The 19,861-nt window shown below is 52.2% G+C and overlaps 1 protein-coding gene across 1 annotated transcript; it reads right to left on the bottom strand.

The window, feature by feature from the left end:
• Positions 1 to 1,116: 1,116 nt before the first annotated feature.
• CLEC3B (C-type lectin domain family 3 member B) lies at positions 1,117 to 9,335 on the bottom strand. Its single transcript, XM_080831603.1, has 3 exons — positions 8,980 to 9,335; positions 4,655 to 4,753; positions 1,117 to 2,125 (listed from the first exon to the last, which is right to left on the bottom strand). Exons 1-3 carry the CDS (start codon positions 9,086 to 9,088, stop codon positions 1,725 to 1,727), a joined length of 609 nt encoding a protein of 202 aa, XP_080687729.1. The 5' UTR covers positions 9,089 to 9,335; the 3' UTR covers positions 1,117 to 1,724.
• Positions 9,336 to 19,861: the final 10,526 nt, after the last annotated feature.

Genomic DNA, 19,861 nt, shown 5'->3' with positions numbered 1-19,861 from the left:
CCTGAGCCAAAGGCAGTCACTCAGCCAACTGAGCCACCCAGGCTCCCTCTGAGCCTGTTTCTGCAACTCACGTGGATCTTTCTACTTCTTCCCATAATTATTGGATTACATGAGAGGCTTTCTGGGACAAAGCCCAGCAGACTGCCTGACACATTTCACGGTAAGCGACCTCCCTGAGCCCACCTCAAGGTCACGGATCGAATCAAACTGTCATCAATTTATTACTAAAGGCAAGACACACTAAAAAAAGACCAGGGAGAAAAAGGCGCAGATGGTGGAGTGATACCACGGCTGATGGGACAAGGAAGACTTCCTGTAGGAGGTGTCACTACCCAGGGCATGCCACAAGATGGCCAGGAGCCTCCTGAGGTCACCAGGCCACTTTTCCAATGTTTTATTTCAGGAAAGCTCCAGTACATGAGGCAAGCATCACAGTGGTGGTGGAAACCCCAAGCAAGGTCCTTGGGATCAGTGCTGGGGTAAAATCGAGGCTCTGCCACTTACTAGCTGTGTGACCTCGAGGGAAGTCGCTTAACTTCCCTGAGTCTCAGCTTCCTTTCCTACAAAATGGGGATAATAACACATCTTGCCCTGGGTGGATAAGATTTTAATAAAACAACATACTGGAAGTTTCTGCATTCTGGTGAGCTCAACAAGAGGTAGCCGTTATTGCTAGCACGGAGCTCTTCCCACGGAGTAGGAAGGAGGGGACACACTATTCAGGCAGTGTTGGCAATGGTCCTATGGGGCTCCTAGACCAACCCCCAGGGTGTGCTGGGGGCGGATGGGGATGCAAATTCTCCCACAGATGGCCTCTGCTCCTATCCCCACCCCTCAGCCCCCAGCAGGACTCAGATATCAGTGCATCCCAGAAATGGATCCACACAACAGGAGGGGTTGGGAATGAGGGTGTCACCCCTTCCCTGGAGTTGGGGAGGGAACACTGGATTCCAGCACGTGGAGGTGGAGTTTACAAAAGGAGACCTGGACATGGGAATCAGGGCTGTGACTTTGACAATTACTGTGTTGATGTCAATTTCCCCACTTTGACAATAGTGCCTATGGAAGAAAATGCCCTTGCTCTCGCAAGTAAATACACTGAAGCATTTTGGGGTAAAGGGGCAATCATGACTGCAATTTACTGTCAAATGGCTGGGGGCGGGGGTAATAAAAGGATAAAGCAAATAGGGGGAAATGTTCATATTTGGAAGATCTGGGTGAAGGGTATCAGGAATTCTTGCAACTTTTCTGTAAGTTGGAAATTCTGCGATGATAAGAAGTTATACAAAGGAAAAAGACAGCAGCTGTCAGGGGTTCTCTGTTTTCTGTCCTCCTGCTGAGAATCAGTCGGTGGTGTGAAGTGTGTGTCCAGCTCCCTTTCCCTCTCCTCTCTCCTCCTCCTCCTCCTTCCTCCCCCCCCTCCTCCTCTCTTCTCCACCTCTTCCATTTCCCCCTCCCTATGCTCCCCTCCACCTCTTCCGCCCCTCCTCCCCCTCCCCCTTCTCCTTCCATCCCCTCCTCCACTCTCTCCTCCACTCCTCCCTTCCTCCTCCCCGGAGCTCTGGGCCCCGCCGGCCCAGCACAGGCGCAGCCACTCGCGGCCCAGCGGCACCAGCTTTATTTGCGTGAGCGCGGGCGGGGTGCGGGCCGAGCTGGGATCGGGGCTGCTCGGCCCCCGCCACCCCCCGCCCCCTTCCCTTCCCCCTCCCCTGCCGGCCGGGCGGCTACACGATGGCGAACTGGCAGATGTAGGGCAGCTTGTCGCGGCAGCGCTTGTCGAACCACTTGCCGTTGGCCGCGCCGGCCAGGGCGGCGCAGTTCTCGACCTTGCCGCCGTCGGGCTGCGCGGTGATCTCCGTCTCCCAGTTCTTGTAGGCGATGTGGCCGCCGGTCATGTCCACCCAGACACCCTCGGACGCCATGTCGTTGAGACCCAGCCAGATCTCGGCCTCGGCGCCCACGCTCTGGCGCAGGTACTCGTACAGGGCGTCGTTCTCGGAGCCCGTCTGCGGGGTGCCCAGCGTGCCCCCGCGCGAGATGCAGTCCTCGCTCGCCTCGTGGAAGGTCTTGGCCTGGGTGAAGGCCAGAAAGCATTTCCTGTGCACCTTGGTACCCTTCAGGCAGACTGCGAGGGGGAAGAGAGGGGGAAGAGACGGCAATCAGCCAAGGTCTCCAGGGTCCCCAGCCCCAGGCCAACCCCCAGGGCCCGGTCCACCCTCCTGCAGTCCCCGCCTCTGCGACCCAGTTGTCTGCCCTGGACAGCCCATACCCACCCCAGGCTAGTGCTGTGATGGACACTGAGGCAGAGCCGGGATCCCCGTGCCAGACGACAGCCCCTAGCTCAAGGTCACCGCCCTTCCCTGGGCACCACATCCAGTGCCTGGAGTGGGGGAGGGTGCCAGTGTAGAGACAGGATCAGCTCTGCTCAAGGCAGGGGAATTCTGAGGAGCCCTGTCAGCCCAGGAGGCTATGAACCTCCAGGGAATCGGCAGACATGGGGGAGGGGGTGGGAACTTCACGCCAGGAAGTCCCCACCTCATCACCTCACCTCAGGGGGCTAGTGCCGGCTAGGTTATATGGACTTTGGCCAAGCACAAAGGTTAGACATGAGAGATGTTAGAGCTACCCCAGTAATCTCCCCCTACACCTTCCACTCTACAGGCGAGGAGACTGTCACCCAGAATGGCACTGTGCTTCTAAATTTCCCTCTGGGGCAGACACTGTTGGTCAACCCAAGCAACATCCATTCTCCACCCCCTTCTCCCTTGTCTGCCTCCACTACAGAGGCTGGAAAAGCTTCCTTCTTGCATCGAAGCTACAGGTGGTCATATGATAGAGCTCTGATCAATAAGGTGGGAATGGAAGACCTTCACTCTCCTGAGAAATAGCTGGGCCACCTTTTCTCCTACATCTTGCCTTGAATACCAGCAGGATGCCTGGAGCTGGGGCAGCCATTTTGGCACCATGAGGCAAAGTTTCTGAACAAAACCTTACAGCTACCCACTCTCAGACTCAATTTTTGTTTAAGCTACTGTTAGGTGTTCTGTTTACTGGAAGCCAAAGCATGGTAGACTCTTCCCTTCTAGAGCCCCTTCACCCTACCTGCTATGTTAAGCAGGTTGTACAAAATCACATGTTCAACAACAATTTCCTGAGTGTTGATATGTGGCAGGCACAATGGTAGGCAAGGTGGTGGAAGAGACAAGGCAATCAAACATGGCCCCTTTGTTCCTGGGGCTTACCATCTAGTGGGGGAGGCAGACTTAAATCAGCAAATGAATAGATCATTACAAACTGCAATAAATACGATGAAGGAAGGAACATCATTTTGTGAGAGTTATAACTGAGGAGTCTGACTGAGATGAGGGATTACAGAGTTCTCAGACAGGGATGCCACATAGTAGGTGGATATTGGGGGAGCAACACAGGCTGCCAGAACAGCAGGTACAAAGGCCCTGTGGTGGGAAGGACAGATTGTGGCACTTTAGAGGGACAGAAAGCTGGTCAGTGTGCATGCTGAAAGGAGAGACCTGGGTGGGAGGAAGTGGGTGCAAACTGCCCAGTGAGAAGGATCTGGAAGTCTCTGAGGAGGCACAAGGGGATTAGAGGACCCAAGGTTAGGGACATGCTATCAGAGAAGCATCAGGTGAGAGGGTAGCTGCGACCACAGGGAGATTTGTAGATTGCCCAAGAAGGGGCAATCCAGATGATAACTGGAAAGGCAGCATAGCAGAGCTAAGTTCCTTCCCGCTGTTAGCAAGACACTCCAGGTTTTGGTGGGAAATGGAGGCGGGTTATAGTAATAAGCCCCCTGCAGGGATTTTCTGTACATAGAGCACTTGGAGCAGTGCTAGGCGCTCACATGTGAGCGTTACCTACTACTGTTAGTCTGTATTCTCTGTGGTCCCCAGAGCACACTTACAAAGGAGAAGGTGAGATCGAGACGCTATGAAAGGAACATGATGGGGAGAGAGAGAGAGATGAGATGGCCCGGGAGGGGACCCGACCTTGCCCCCAGGCTCTGCCGCTGTGTGCCTGTGTCCACCCTTGCTTGTATGATGAGCTCAGAGCCAGGAAGCCCCAAACCCACCTTTCCTCACACCCAGCGGCGCACCGGGCAGGCTGCTCCCATCCAGATCCTCACCTACTAACCAGCCAGGTGAGCGTGGGCGAGGAACATGACCTCTCTGTGCCTCGGTTTCCCCCACTTCAAATGGGTAGGATAAACCCTGCCTTGACATACTTAGGATGATGAAGAGCGGCAACACCAACAAACGCGGTGACGCTAAGGTGTCCCTTAGGGCTGTGGGGGACGGGCTGAGTGGAGGGTCCTCTGGGGGCTCATGAGGAAGGCTGCTATCCCTGTTCCACAGAGCGCTCCTGGGGCCACACTTCCGATGGGCGGTAATGGGGAGGCTTTTTGTCCTTCGAGAACATTCCCATAGGCACATGTGTCGGGGGATCGGCCCGAGAGGAGCAGGTGGAGAAGGGGGCTCCCTGGACCCAGTTTCCTGGCCTACAGGGCTGGCCTGACAGCTGGGGCCCCGGTCCTGGCTGGAGACTTCAAGGCACGTGCCTGGCTGTCCTTGCCTGAGCCCTTCTCGGCTACGCTCCCCTCCCCACCCCCCACCTGCCCCCCCACGTCTACGTTCACCTGTCTGCAGGGCCTGCTGCTCCTTCAACAGCGCCACCTCCTGGGCCAGGTTGTCCAGCTGGTTTTTGAGCTCCTCAAACATCTTCGGGGTCACAGCGTCTAGGATGGAGACAATCACAAAGCCGTGAAGAAGGCAGTGAGAGATGGGGGCAGGGCAAGGACGGGCTGGGAGAAGCCCTCGCCCTATCGACCACAAGGGGGACGAGGGAAAGGAGGGCCCTAGACCTTGATACTTTGCACTGCTTTCTCCCAGTCCCCGCTGATGGTAGTCTGAGGAATCCCTTGTCATTCTCCACCTGCCCGGAAGCCCACCCTTCACCAGCTCCGATTCAAGAGAGACCCGTGGTTTGTTGAGGAGTGTGGCCGGGGGTCGTTTGGAGTTGGGATTGGCAGGGGCCGGGGAGGGGGGCATCCCCAACCACCTCCCAGCTCCAGAGGAGAGCAAAGCATAGGAAGCAGAACCAGATGCCCTTGAGACCTGCCAAGTTCACCTCCCAAGGCTGGAGCAACGGCACGCGGACCAGCAGGGCATGCGCTCCAGCCTGGGGTGTGGCGTGGCGTGGCGGAACAGGTGCACGTGTGCAAGGACGCTGAGGTCTCGAGGATGTGAGTAACCTGGGGCAAGTTGCTCATCTGTGAAAGGGGATGATAGTGGCCCCACCTTAGGGGACTCTGAAGAAGATAGAGACTAAGAGTGAGAAAGCACGTGAGCAGCACTTGGCTCACAACAGACCCTGTGACCCATGTAAGCATCTCTCCCAGAGTCCTGCTTCACAAACAGGAAACCAGAGCCAGATGAAGAGCACAGAGCCAGCAGGGGGCAGGGCTGGCTGAACCCAGGGCACATATGGTTCTGGGCTTGATCTCCCACACCCCCTTGTGACAGCCCAGGACCAGAGTCCTAACGTGAGCCATCCTGAGTATAAAGGCCTGTTGGGAGCTGGTTGTGCAGGAGCCAGCAGGGGAAGGTGGGAAGTGTCTGTGTGTGTGTGTGCGTGTGCGTGGAGGGCTCTGTGGGTGGACCCCTGTCTTACTGAAATCCCAGGGGCTTCAGAAAAGGCTGTGTGGCTTGGGGTAGAAGGTGGGGAAGCGCTTCCGTGGTCCATTTAGCTGTGCCGGCATGGAGTCCAAGGTCATGAGCGATGAAGTCAGAGCTTTTGTCCATCCATAAGATGCTTTTGCATCTCGGGAATCACAGGAAGCAAATGCGAGCAAGAAACATACTTGTATGTACAGAAATTAGTGGTGATGTAATTTACCAAATATGAGAAAAATAGCACCCGGATGAGCAAGGGGGGGAAAAAAAGGGGAGGTTTTAGGGCTGGCAAAGTAGCCTGACAGGGTTATGTGTGCCTTGTGCTGGGCCTCTGTCTTGGCAAGTTCATCGCAGCTCTGTACCAGTCACATAATGTATCAGCACAGGGTGCCAAGTGAGGTGATGCAGATTGGATACTGCACAAAGGCACTCAGCTGAGGGGCCTAGTGGGGGCTCATGTATAGTCCCTAGCCTTGCCCTGGCTATGCAAAGTATAGAAAGGGGTGCCTTTCTATACTTTGGCAGCTCAGAGGGGTACCTTTGTAATTTGCACCCAGGTGCCCGTGGGTGCAAGGGGCCCTCCAGGAACTGGTCAAGGAGGAAAGCACCAACAGTGCTCCACCCGAGGAAGGTGTAGGAGTAGGGAATGTCTACAGCTCTGGGCGAGGAATCAGGAGGCCCTGTGCTACCCCTCTCCGGTTTTGAGCCTCAGATTCCTGATGACTTTGATTGAAATGGACACCCTCCAGGTCCCCCAGTCCCTGTTCTGAGGGCCTGTGAGTCCCCTACAGCCATCCTGCCCACTTGAGCCTCCCTGCCAGGTGTGGCCACACGGCCACTAGAGCTCCAGCCACCTGAGCCTTCCCGGCACGCATTACCCCCAGCTGACCTCATACAGCTGGCTAGGGAGACACCTCCCACCCGGGAGCAGATGAGCTCCCATAAGCACCCAGGGCTCTCCCCTGACCCTGGAGGCCGGGGAAGGAGGGAACTTGCCACACAGCCATCCTCTCTTCCCTTTGCCAGCCTCCCCTATCTGCTCATCCCCCCCAACCCCGTCCCAGGCAACATGTTGCTTCCTCCTCTGGACTCCCTCCCCCACTTTTGCACACGGCACCTACAGCTAGTTTGTTTCTGGGATTCTCAATCCTGGTGGCTCCTTGGAATCACTGGACATTTGTGGAAAAGGCAGATGCTGCCCCATTCCCCGACCCCCAGATGCAGCATCTCCAGGGGTGGGGCGCCCAGGCTCCTGGACTGTAACAGATTCCCAGATGGTGCTGGCACCCAAGTGAGAGCCACCAAAGTTCCTGGGCCGATTTGCACCTTAACGAGCAGGGTGGTGACCCTTCCCTAGGGTGCTCGGCCCATATATCGGCGCCTCTGCGGAAAAGCGCTCTGGAAGCATTTGTTGGTGGAAGGAAGCAAACCAGGTGAGTCAGAGCACACCGAAGCGAGTTCCCGCAAGAGGCCAGGGCTGGACAGAACATTCCACCAGTGTCATCAGCGGTCCTGCAGGCCTCCGGGCGCCCCCTCCGTGGAGACCCCCTGGGGCCAGGTTTGCATGTGACGGCGCCAGAAAGGACCAAGTCGTTTTCTGGTCTGGATTTCTCCTTTCTCATATGATACATGATTTGCATGATGGAATAACTAAATACTACATCTCTGGGAGTTGAGACATTAGCAACTATTTTCCGCATTTAAAAATTCTATTATCTGCCTTTGGAACTGCGCCTCCTTTAGAAGACCATCCCTGGGTGGTAATTTTAGCTAATGCTCATGGACACCGTCGTGCATGATATTGACTCTTTGCTTTTTCATGAAAATTTTGCAGGAGGTAATACCTGCATATACCTTTTTAGAAACCCAAACAGTTCAAAACATTCCAGTCTCCTTTCTGACTGATATTGCCTTCACCTCCCCAGTTTTTCATCCCAGAGGTAATCTACTGTCACTAACTCTTGTGGATCCTTCCAGAAAAAATCCGACTCATATAAAAGGAAATGTGGGGGCGCCTGGGTGGCTCAGTCCTTAAGCATCTACCTTCGGCTCCGGTCATGATCCCAGAATCCTGGGATCAAGCCTTGCATCGGGCTCTCTGCTCAGCGGGAAGCCTGCTTTTCCCTCTTCCACTCCCCCTGCTTGTGTTCCCTCTCTCGCTGTGTCTCTCTCTTTCAAATAAATAAATAAAACCTTAAAAATAAATAAACAAAAGGAAATGTGTATTTGTATATAAACCCACATTTCAAAATAAAGTCGGCATGGTATCCATTCTGTTTTGAACTTTCTGTTCTTAACTTCATAAACTGAACCTTGGAGGTCATTATCTGTCATCCACACATCTGCTCCGTTCTCTGTCACAGCCCTGGGTGGGGGGGAGGTGTCTCTGGTGTCCCGAGGGACCTTTCCACATTCCACTAGTCCATAGCCAACAGGCAGCTGTGCATCTACAGAGGAGGCTGAGAGCGGACTGAGGATGGCCCACAGCCCCTCGCCTTGCCTCTTCCAGGCTCTTGGCTCTAGCCGCCCCTTTCGCTGCCTAAATCCACATTCTCATCCCCTGGAACTCTCTCTCGGAGCCTCAGAGCCCTGTGGGGGTGACAGGCCGGTTCATTGCCATGGTGTTTCGCTAATGTTGTCTCAACACAGCCTGGGGTGACCTCACCACAGGCGCGCAGGCCTCCAAGGGCAGGCCCTGCAGCAGTCAAGGCAACCCAAGGACACCCCAAACCCAGAGGCAACGGAGGGCGTGCAAACCTGCTCCTGGCATCCTAGTTTGGGTTCCCACATTTTTGTTTTCTCAAGGCTGAGTGATACGCTATCCCACGGAGAATTAACTGGGTCCTTTTTTTCCCTATGCATGAAGTAGATCATAGGGGCCAAGCACTGGGCTTTATAGCGTTAAATCCTAACCAGATGGCTTTCTTTCGGCAAATGCCACCATCCCCATTTTATAGTGGAGTAACCCCAGGTTTGGAGATTACAAAGCAGAGCCCATTGGCATTGCCATACCCCAGGTTTGATTTCTTTAACATATAGGAGGGTGGAGGTGGGGGGAGTGGGTGTCGGTTTAGAAGATCTGGAAGGCTCTGTCTCATTCTAAGAGTCAGGGATCCTTAAAAGTCTGACAACAGCCCCGATACTGAAGAATTTGCCCAGGGTCCAGGGGTAGTTCACAAAAGTTCCCTGGACTTATCAAGAAGGAAAATGAAGGAAGGAACATAAGAAGCCGTGACAAAGAGGGTGATCACCCTTGGAAGATGGGGAGGAGCCCTATCCCCCTCCTTACCTTTCTTGACATTTGCAGCCTTCTTGACCTTGGGGGTTGGCTGCTCAGCGGTGACCTGGGTCAGGATCGAGAAGAGGCAGAGGAGCAGGTAGGCCCCCCAAAGCGCCATGCTGCTGCACCGGCTGGGGCTGCGGCTGCTGCCTGCTTTGGCCTGGGTCCGGAGAGGAGTGGCAGCCACCGCCCGGCCCGCACGTCTTAAGGCAGCAGCCACGGGGACCTCTGTCCAGGAAACCCTCCCAGACGGGGCTGCGTGGTGTGCCAAAGAAAAAAAAGAGAAGAAAGAAAGAAAGAAAAGCCTGCAAAAGAGGCAGGCCTGGGAGAGCCTGGCTGCCCGGGGAACACCCACTCAGTGATCTGGCCCTGCCTTCTAAAGCAGGCTCACTGTTTTCTAGAATTCTGAAATATACACAGTTGTTGTCCGAGCACACATCTCTTGAGCAGTTTCGTTGGGCAGGAGTAGAGGTGCGCCCTTCTCCGGCATTAGCTCAAAACAGGTACACTCCGTGACCCGGGGCTCAGCGCCTGACTGCATAGATAATTTTGTGGTTCTGTCTTTATACATTTGGTGCATCTTTGGGTAAAAATACCAGGGAATCCTCTCCTTGCTTTATGTTTCTGTCTCTCCACCATCCTATCCTGAAGCAGAGTGACCCCAGGGGGAGAGGGGGAAGCCACGGGGCGGGGTGGAGCAGAAAGAAAAGACCATCCTGGCCCAACAGAATGGAGAAGGGCATGGTGGGGGAGGGAGCAGGGATAGGGACCCTGCATGGAGAGCTGGGGCCCAAGCAAGGAGAGGAGGAGATCATCCTGCATGGGAGGTCGGGTGCAGGGGCATGGACGGGATAAGAGGTTGGTTACATACAGGGCTTCATCCATCAAATCAGCAAATTTGTTTCTCATCATCTGAGAAGGGAGGGGCCAATTCGGAGAGACAGGAAACTGGAATGGTGGAGGATATCCCATGGTGGAGGATAACAATTAGAGCCATCGCTGTGCGACTGTGGACTTCAACACATAAAGATGAGCCCATGCGTTTAGATGGAAACGTGCACATCGGGTCGCTAGCTGTCACTGGGAGTGCCGTGGAGCAGCAGCCCCTCCAAGGCCCCCAGCACCCCTAGCCTCCAAGCACTGGCTTCTCAACTTAGCTTCCCGCGAAAAGGAACCAGAGCACCTGGGCGAGAGGCCCGATTCCAGGGCCCGGGCAGGGAAAGCCAAAAATGAACAAGTTGTTTTGCCAGAAAGCAGGCAAGTGAGTGCTTAAGGGATGACGGAGACATGCCGGGAGCGCTCGGAGCCAGCTTGGGGGAGCTCCCAGGGCCCGAAGGTCAGCAACTGTGATGGCAACAGTGAAGGAGGAAACCGCAGCTCGCCCAGGTGTAAGTGGACATGCTGATTATCTGACAAGGAATGGGGTATCTTCAGAGATCCAGATAACTTGTACACAAAACGCTTTTCCCTTAAAAAGAGAAAAAGAATAAGGAAAGAAGACTAGCAGACAGACACTACTTCATCCAGTGACCCAAGTAAGCATCCCGGCTCGCGGGGCAGGTGGAAAGCCTGCAGCCCCCGAGTTCCTGATGGGAATGCACCACCATGTCCATGAGATTCCTACCAAAGAAACATCACACAGACGACTGAGTCGCTTATGCCTTACTCACAAATGTTTCGGGGGACCAATGCTCTCGACACGGGAATTGCCAATTTTCCGTGAGCATAGGATTGTTCGCAAAGAAAATACAGTACTCTGTAACTTGGGATTTTCTTCCAAGAAGCCCACCGTAGAACCCTCTGTCGAGCCCACCCTTGGATTTGGGGAGGGATCTGGGTCAAGAACAAGCACCCCCAGCTCTTTAGTGCTGGCAGTGGGGGAGCAGGCGGAGGGGGGCAACACACGGCAAGAGAAAACGTGCTCTATTTTTCTTTCATTAACTCCTTTGGTTTCCTGGTTTTCTCACCTTGGCTCTTGGGGTGCCAAGGAAATGGAAGGAGTGTGTTTCAACTATGGGGCAGCCAACTATGGGCACCCCACATTCTCAATCCTAAACACGAATGGGGGTTGGAGATGGGAAAGAAAGAAAGCTGGAGAGGCAGACGGGGCCGATCGCAAAGGGATGCTCGAGCCACCTTAACACACTCTGGACATAGACCAGAGGGAATCGAGGCCAGAAAAGAACCAAGCAGGGAGGGCTGTGATCAGACCCCCTGTGGAGAGAGTGTTTTGACAGCTGAGTGGGGCTGGACTGGGGCGTCCCGGGGAGGTACCGGCGACACATGAAGCACCTGTCCCGCGCAAGCCCCCAAGCAAGGTGGGATCACAGCTTCACTGGGGGAGCGGGACTCTTCCCTGCTTAACCTGGCAAGTAACCTTTCTGTTGTCCAGGAAGGGGGCTTTTGTTGAGAGCCTTCTAGAAGGTAGTGAGCAGTGTCTGGATTTTTTACCCTGCAGCTTTTCCCGGGTGTGTGTACGTGTGTGTGCCTGTGTACATGTATGAGTGTGTGCGTTCATGTGTGCATCTGTGTGTGTGTATGTGCACGCACTACACAGAGCTCCTCTATAAGCAACCGGGAGTCACCCATGCTGTTAAAATAACTTATGCAGGGGTCCCTGGGTGGCTCAGTCGGTTAAGCCTCTGCCTTCAGCTCAGGTCATGATCCCAGGGTCCTGGGATCGAGCCCTGCACTGGGCTCCCTGCTCCGTGGGGAGTCTGCTTCTCCCTCTCCCACTCCCCCTGCTTGTGCTTTCTCTCTCTCTCACTGTCAAATAAATAAATAAAATCTTTTTTAAAAAATGATTTATGTAAAATCACGGCAGGGGGGTTGTCTTTTAGCTTGGGGCCTCCTCAGGTTTAAGCTTGGTATGTCTCCCAAGGAGGGTCTCTGCAGACTCTGAGATATACCGACAGTCCTGGGAGAGGACAAGCTCATCACACACTTCGAATTTGCACCCATCACCAGCATCCTCAGGCTGACCTTTTAAAAGGGAGTCCAGTCCTGTGAATGGCGTTGCCCTTTGGGCATCCGACTTTTGGTTTGGGCTCAGGTCATGATCTCAGGGTCCAGAGATGGAGGCCCCTGTTGAGTTGGGCTCTGTGCCCAGCAGGGAATCTGCTTGAGATTCTCTCTCTCTCTCTCTCAGTCCCCCTGCCCTTCTCCCCCGCTCATGTTCTCCCTCTGCCTCTCTCTCCCTCTCTGAAATAAATAAATATATCTTTAAGTCTCTAAAATGTATCACTATTTTTGTGACCCAATTTTGGCATCTCATTTTTTAGTGGCTTTGGGAGGCCTCAAAGAATGCATGTGGCCCACTGTCTGTCGGCCTCCGAGTCTTTTAAAAGCAGGTTAGAAGCTGCAGTCGGGTATGCCCACCCCGGAGCGTGGGACGCTCCTTTCCATTGACCCCCTCCGCCATCCCCCTGTGCTTGCTTAAATCCCTCCTGGATGAGCAGCTCATCACTCTGCAAAGCAGCCTGGCTCCCGCGTGAGGCTCTCAGCCTGTTGCCAAGTCCCAAGCAGAGAGACGGGGAGCAACCCAGGACGAGGCTGGCGGACATCTGAAATTGGCCATTGTGATCCCCTTCTGTGTTCCTTTCTCCTCTTTCTCCTGCGTTCCTCTACAATATGGTTCCGGGACCGTTTTTATCCTTCTGGAAAATCACCTTTAGCTAGGAGTCCACTCGTGATGGACCTCATGGTGGTACAGCTTCCAGAACGAGACATGTTCTCGAGGGGTCTACCTGCCATCAGATGCTCACCATTCAAAAAGACGGAGATTCCTGGGCTTTTCGTAGCCACCATGCCAATGCTGAGCTCCCAGCCATTAAACGTCTGGCTCCCCGTTCTCCACTGCCCACTGTCCCTAGCCGGGCAGTGACCACCACTGGGGACACTTGCAACACACTTGCTCACAGCCCTGGTGGCATCCATGGATTTCCTCCTACCAGAATGAAAGCTCCCCTCTGCTGGCCCTGTCGGTGAGGACTCGGCCAGCCAGAGGAGCAGCAAGTAGGGGGTGGTTTCAGCCAGGAGTGGGGTGCTAACATTCACTAGTGACCGCCCCCCTCCATCCTGGACATGTCCGTGCACGAACATATCACCCCCAGGGGCCCAGTCTTTTTTTTTTTTTTCTTAATTAACATATTATTTGTTTCAGGGGTACAGGTCTGTGATTCATCAGTCTTACACAATTCACAGCACTCACCACAGCACATACCCTCCCCAGTGTCCATCACCCAGCCACCCCATCCTTCCCACCCCCTTCACTCCAGCAACCCTCAGTTGGTTTCCTGAGATTAAGAGTCTCTTATGATTTGTCTCCTTCTCTGGTTTTGTCTCGTTTCATTTTTCCCTCCCTTCCCCTGTGATCTTCTGTCTTGTTTATCAGATGCCACATATCAGTGAGATCATATGATAATTGTCTTTCTCTGATTGACTTATTTCGCTTAGCATAATACCCTCTAGTTCCATCCATGTCATTGCAAACGGCAGGATATCATGGTTTTGACAGCTGTATACTATTCCATTGTATGTATACACCACATCTTCTTTATCCATTCATCTGTGGATGGACATCTGGGCTCTTTCAATAGTTTGGCTGTTGTGGACATTGCTGCTATAAACATTCGGGTGCACGTGTCCCTTCGGATCACTACATTTGTATCTTTGGGGTAAATACCCAGTAGTGTGATTGCTGGGTCATAGGGTAGCTCTATTTTCAACTTTTTGAGGAAACTCCATACTGTTTTCCAGAATCGCTGCCCCAGCTTGCATTCCTACCAACAGAGTAGGAGGGTTCCAGGGGTCAGTCTTTTTGTGCCAATTTTCCTGCACGGAGATGGTCTTAATGACAAAACCCAGAGGCAGAAAAATCAGAAGAGAGCTCTGACAGGCATATTTCAGTTTCTAAGCACGTTCTGTTTTTTTTCTCTCTCCAAAGCTGTTGGAAGTCCGAGTTATATAAAACAATCTCTGGCCACCCCACCCATGTCAGCCCAAATGACATGCAAACTTCTGGCCCAACGTGGAGCCACGCCCCACCCCGTCCCCTCACCCTGCACAGCTGTTTCCTTTTAGTCCTGCTAGCCCAGTGTCAACAGGAATGTGGCCCGCCTGAGGAGGCAGAGAACTTTCCACACTCTCCTCAAGGGTAAGAGTGTCTTGGGTACACACCTCCAACAAATATGGCAAAGGCAGTCTCAGCCCTTAATCAAAGCCAAAGCCAAATGGCACACAACCTTGGCCTCAGTGACCCTCATTAGGAAAGTCCTTTGTTCCTTTGCAAAGCGTGTTGGTCTGGGGCTGTCATTCATTCAACAAGTATTGCTTCTGTCCTTGCATGCCAGGCCCTGGGGCATAGGATGGCGGGAGAGGCAAGATACCACTCTCGGCTCTCATCGGGGTTCCCATTCCTTGTTTGTTCTGTCCCTAAAGGTGAGCAGTGTCCCCGTGGAGAGAGAACTGGAGTCCTGGATTTCCAATCCAGCTCAGACACCTGGCATTTGCATCCTTTAGAGCAAGTTATTCAAGACCCAGATTCCCCATCCATGATGAGGGGTAATAATCTCGACCCTGCCTACACAATGGGATCTTTGCAAGGAAGACACGGAGATCCTATGTATGAGGCAGCTGGGCAACATGTAAAAGTGTGGGAAGAGGGGGAAGACTGCTCTGAGAAGCCACATGGACTTCATAGCTCAATGGCCTCCTTCAGCCCCTTTATCCCCTCCACTCCAGGGCCAAGACATGACCTGATCTGCACATTTGTGATGGATAAACTAGGCATGCTCAGCCCAGTTCTGCACTTAGCTGATGTCTTCAACTCTAACAACTCACACAAGAAACAGAAAACCCCATTAGCTCTATAGGATACTACACATTTCTATCTGCCTTACTAGAACTCCCTGTCTCCCCCAGACAGCCCAAGAACTCAACAACTGTAAACCCAGCTGTGCCTTTAGGGATCCTGAAGTTTCCAAATCATCCCCCTAGCCCTGCGCCATCTTGCCAGACATTTTGCTGGTTTCTCTTTTGCCCCCATGGGATCCTTCTAGGTGCACCAAATCTGATCCTCAGCCTATGACTAGAATTGGCAAATGGCCCCAGGGAAGAAAATGGCTGGTGACAGCCTGCTGGCTTCTGAAGATCTCTCCCTTCTGTGGGATTCTTTCAAAGAACCAGCTTTTGGTTTCATTGATTTTCTCTATTGATTTCCTGTTTTCAATTCCATTGCTTTCTGCTCTCATTCTTGATATCTCTCTACTTCTGCTTATTTTGGGTTTAATTTGTTTTTCCTTTTCTAGTTTCCTAGGGTGGAAGCTTCACAGACTGATTTCAGATCTTTCTTCTTTTCTAATATACACATTCCATTGCTATAACTTTCCCTCGAGGCACTGCTTTAGCTGCATCCCACAAATTTTGATAAGTTGTGTTCTCATCTTCATTTAGTTCAAAATATTTTTTTAAAGATTTTATTTATATATTTGACAGACAGAGATCATAGGTGGGCAGAGAGGCAGGCAGAGAGAGGAAGAGAAGCAGGCTCCCTACCGAACAGAGAGCTCGATGTGGGTCTCGATCCCAGGACCCTGGGATCATGACCTGAGCCAAAGGCAGAGGCTTTAACCCATTGAGCCACCCAGGTGACCCGCATTTAGTTCAAAATATTTTCTAATTTCACTTGAGACATCTGCTTTGGCCTAGGTGTTACTTAGAAGTGTGTTGTTTAATCTCTAAGTATTTGGGGGATCTCCCAGCTATCCTTCTGTAACTGACTTCTAGTTTAATTCTGTTGTGATCTGAGAGCAAACTATTGTGTGATTTCTGCTCTTTTAAATTTGTTAAGGTGTGTTTTATGGCCTAGAATGTGGTCTATGTTGGTGAATGTTCCATGTGAGCTTGAGAAAAGTTTGTATCCAGCTGTTGATGAAGTAGTCTGTAGATGTCCATTGTACCCAGTCGACTGATGGATTTTTGATTTAGTGTCTGACATTAATTTGGGAGAAATTTTCAGTCATTATCATCTCAAATATTTCTACTGTTCCTTTCTCACCTTTTCTGGAATTTCCATCATACGTATGGTACACATTTTATCATTGTCCCACAATCCTTGCATATTCTGTTCTGCTTCTCAGTCTTGGTTCCCTTTGCTTTTCATTTGGGGTGGTTGCTATTGATAGATCCTCAAGCTCTGGGATTTCCTCTGCCACATGCAATCCACTGGTCAACCCGTAGGCATTCTTCATTTCTGTTAGTGTTTTTCTCCCTAGCAATTCTTTTTGGTTCTTTTGTAGGATTTCCATCTCTATGCTTACACATTTCCCATCTGTTCTTGCATGCTGTCTAATTTATCCATTAGAGCCCTTACATATTAACCAGAGTTTAATTTGAGTTTTAAATTCCCAGTCTGTTAATTCCAGTATCCCTGCCAGGTCTGGTTTCTGGTGCTTGCTTTTTCTCCAAAGTGTGTTTTTTGCTTTTTTAGTGTGCCTCATAACTTGTTACACTTTGTGGCCAAGCACAATATACTGGGTAAAAGGAACTTCTGTACATAGGCCTTTAGTAAGGTGCTGATGAGGTGTGGGGGAGAGGAAGTGATCTGTGGTAGGGCCAAGTCTTTCAGTGCACCTGTGCCCCAGAACCTCACATTGCATCTCAGCTCCCCGAATGTGACTCCCCCCACACTCTCCACCTCACACACACACCCCTAGGTGGGACAGGATGGCTAGAGTGGGCTTGAGGTGGGTATCTCCCTTCCTCCAGGTCAGGCAGGTGCTGGTTGAGTAGTTTCTCCCAAGGGCAGGCCTTGTGAAGAACGGGGTGCTCTGTGTATTTCAAAATGGCTCCTCCCCTCCTCCTCCCGCCACCTGCTAGAGTCATGAGAGGATTTCTCTCTGAAGTTCACTGAGAAGCAGGTTGAGCTCCTAGAGAGAAAACTCACAGCAGTGTGGGGGACCCTTGATGGCTGGGTCTCCCTGAAGGTGTTAACTCTCAGAGTCGTCCACATTGACCCTCTAGCAATTTGCCAGTTAGAATTCAGGTTTCCCTTCCCCAGTTGGGTTCCCAGTAACTTGTGGCACTCTGTATTTGTTTGTTGGTCTCCCCAGTTTGGGGAGTAGTGGTTGGCTCTGTGACCTCACTTCTCTTATGGATCGCTAAGAAGAGTTGTTGCCTTTTTTTTTTTTTTAAGATTATTTATTTATTTGAGGGAGAGAGAGCACAACAAGGGGGAGCAGCAGAGGCAGAAGGAAAAGCAGGCTCCCCACCAAGCAGGCTCGATTCCAGGACCCTGGGATCATGACCTGAGCTGAAGACAGACACTTAACCCACTTGAGCCCCGTAGGCACCCCAAGAGTTGTTACTTTTTCTGTGTGTTCAGTTCTGGTATCTCCTCCTTTTACTTCAGGTGATCGCCAGGTCCCGACTTCAAGGGGCTATCCCAGCAGTGAGTTAGGAAAACTCAGATCTCCTTACCAAGACATTTAAGGTCCTTTTCAGTCACAATTATGTCCATGGCCCCATGGTCCCCTCCCACTCCTATTTCCCTGATCCATGCCAAGTCGGGTCTTGCAATTATTTCTATAAGGAATCTATTCCTTCCCACACCAGAGACTACAATTCCCAGCTCAGGCTGGGCTGTAATAGGACTCTAGTCATTGGTCTGGAAACATTGAGGGAAGGTGGGGCAAAGGTTGGCAAATATCATCTCTGCCTCATGTACAGTCTCTGCACGGAAGCAGTCTGGTGCTTCTCTCAGGAAATGGCTACTCTCCTTCAGTGAGGGGACTGGGGCTTCTGCCTGCTTAAAGCATTCAGGGGAATATCGGGGATAAAGATTCCATCTTTATCCCAGGTCCGAGTCCTTTTCTTTCCTGACAAAAGCCCTGACTTTGGCAGGGGAAACCAGCCCAGGAGGCAGCTTATCTCCTCTGGGGCTTTGCCACTCTGGCACAAGCAAATCCAAGGGATAAATGTCAGCACATTCTACCCAGTAACTGCAGGCCCGTCTCTTTAAACTGTTCTGTGAAGGCCTTCTGGTTTTTACAGCACATCACAAGTTGGTGGTTTCATTTTTTTTTTTTTTCCAAAGACCTTTCATCATTACTAGAAGCCAGTTGACTAAACAACTCTTACAAGTACTGCAGGCTCCATGTGTCCGTGTGGTAGAGCTTTCACATGACCCAACACCTCCTCTCCTGGACCTCATCCCAACCCCCTGCAGGCAAGTCTTGGTAATGATGACGCTCGCTATACGATGGCCTAGTTTGTGGCCAACCCACCTGCCACCACCAACAGGGACTTCGCAGCCATCGGCCAATGACTGCTCCCATTTTCAAGACCCATTTGAAGGTCCTGCTTTTTAAGGCCACTTCTAGTACCAAATGCTTCGTCGGAGTCACTCCCCAAATCAAAGCCTTTTGGTAGTTTATCTGGAAGTGGTCCCACAAGGAACAGGAAGGAAGGACTGGGGAGGGTAAACCAGGAAGGAAAGGATTGACCAGGGTCATGGGCACCAGCGGCGTGGTGTGTTGAACGCACCAAACACCTCCGGGAACTGTCCACCCACAGATCAGATGGAGCAGCCTTTCCCCACCGGTTGCCCCTCAGGAGGCGCCAAGTCCCCAGCACTTCGGGGCTGCGCACACTCCCAGGCTGAGTGAACTAATATTCTAAACTGATGTATTCTCAGGCTTGGATAGACATGACTTGGGAGACCAAGAACTCACAGAAACAACAGAACCAACTTGAATATTCTGTACATTGCATTCCCTGATGTTTTACTGGCCACTACGGACAGCGCTGCTTCTGCTGGATGAAGCATGGGTCTCTCCAGGACAGTATTTCCCCAAGTCTCCGTCATCAGTCTTCTCTTCCCTTATTCTGAGAGCTGCAATCGTCACACATTGCCCATAAATGCCTCTCCCGGACAGAACCTGCTCATCGGGGGTTCCCTTTCACGTGTGATGTTCACTCCTGACCGGTATGGGTGGCCTAGGAAAGGCGGTGGCAGAGACAGATGCTAACTGATTTCTCACCTCCATTCTTACTGTAACTGTTCCACCGGTCAGCCCCGTTGGGTAGCGGTCAGGCACTCAGCCTGGCAAAGACACATCTGTCTGATGTCTTTAATCATCAGGACCGAAGCTTCTTCTTTTAAAGATTTCATTTATTGGGACGCCTGGGTGGCTCAGTGGGTTAAGCCGCTGCCTTCGGCTCAGGTCATGATCTCAGGGTCCTGGGATCGAGTCCCGAGTCGGGCTCTCTGCTCAGCAGGGAGCCTGCTTCCCTCTTTCTCTGCCTGCCTCTCTGCCTATTTGTGCTCTCTCTCTGTCAAATAAATAAATAAAATCTTTAAAAAAATTTTCATTTATTTATTTGACACAGTGAGTACAAGCAGGGGGAGCAGCAGGCAGAGGGGAAAGAGAGAAGCAGGCTTCCTGCCGAGTAGGGAGCCTGCTTTAGGGTTCCATCCCAGGACCATGGGATCATGACCTGAGCCGTAGGCAGATGTTAATGACTGAGGCACCCAGGCGCCCCAGGACTGAAGCTTCTAAACTTGCTTCAAATTCCAGCTGTATCTTGACCACTGTCAATGTCCCACCACAGGCAGTCAGCCAGGAGTTGAGGGATGGGGGATCAGGCTCACTGGGGCCTTGCTGGGAGCACTGTCATGGCGCCTGGAGGGACAATTGCTGGGAAAACATTTTTTAAAAATGAAAACCCAGGTTGTGTTCTCAGGAGGGCAGCAGCTCCAAGTCCAAGTCAAGGTAGCTGTTTGTCTCCACAGGGCTGGACCTGGCCATGCCAGCAGAAGGTGCCGGTGCCAGGACCTCTGGAACGAAGCTTCAACTCACATTATGTTCCTTCCATTAGGCAATGCATTCTG

This window comes from Martes martes, assembly GCF_963455335.1.
Source record: "Martes martes genome assembly, contig: scaffold_126, whole genome shotgun sequence".
In the NCBI taxonomy this organism is placed as follows: domain Eukaryota; kingdom Metazoa; phylum Chordata; class Mammalia; order Carnivora; family Mustelidae; genus Martes; species Martes martes.
This window is presented reverse-complemented; position numbering and strand designations above follow the sequence as displayed.

Bases quoted from the DNA above. Each gene is read 5' to 3' on its own strand.
- CLEC3B (XM_080831603.1), bottom strand. From the start codon at position 9,088: ATGGCGCTTTGGGGGGCCTACCTGCTCCTCTGCCTCTTCTCGATCCTG. The intron at 4,754-8,979 runs GTAAGGAGGGGG...TCTCCATCCTAG, and splicing joins GGCTGCAAATGTCAAGAAAG to ACGCTGTGACCCCGAAGATG. The intron at 2,126-4,654 runs GTGAACGTAGAC...TCCCCCTCGCAG, and splicing joins GCAGCAGGCCCTGCAGACAG to TCTGCCTGAAGGGTACCAAG.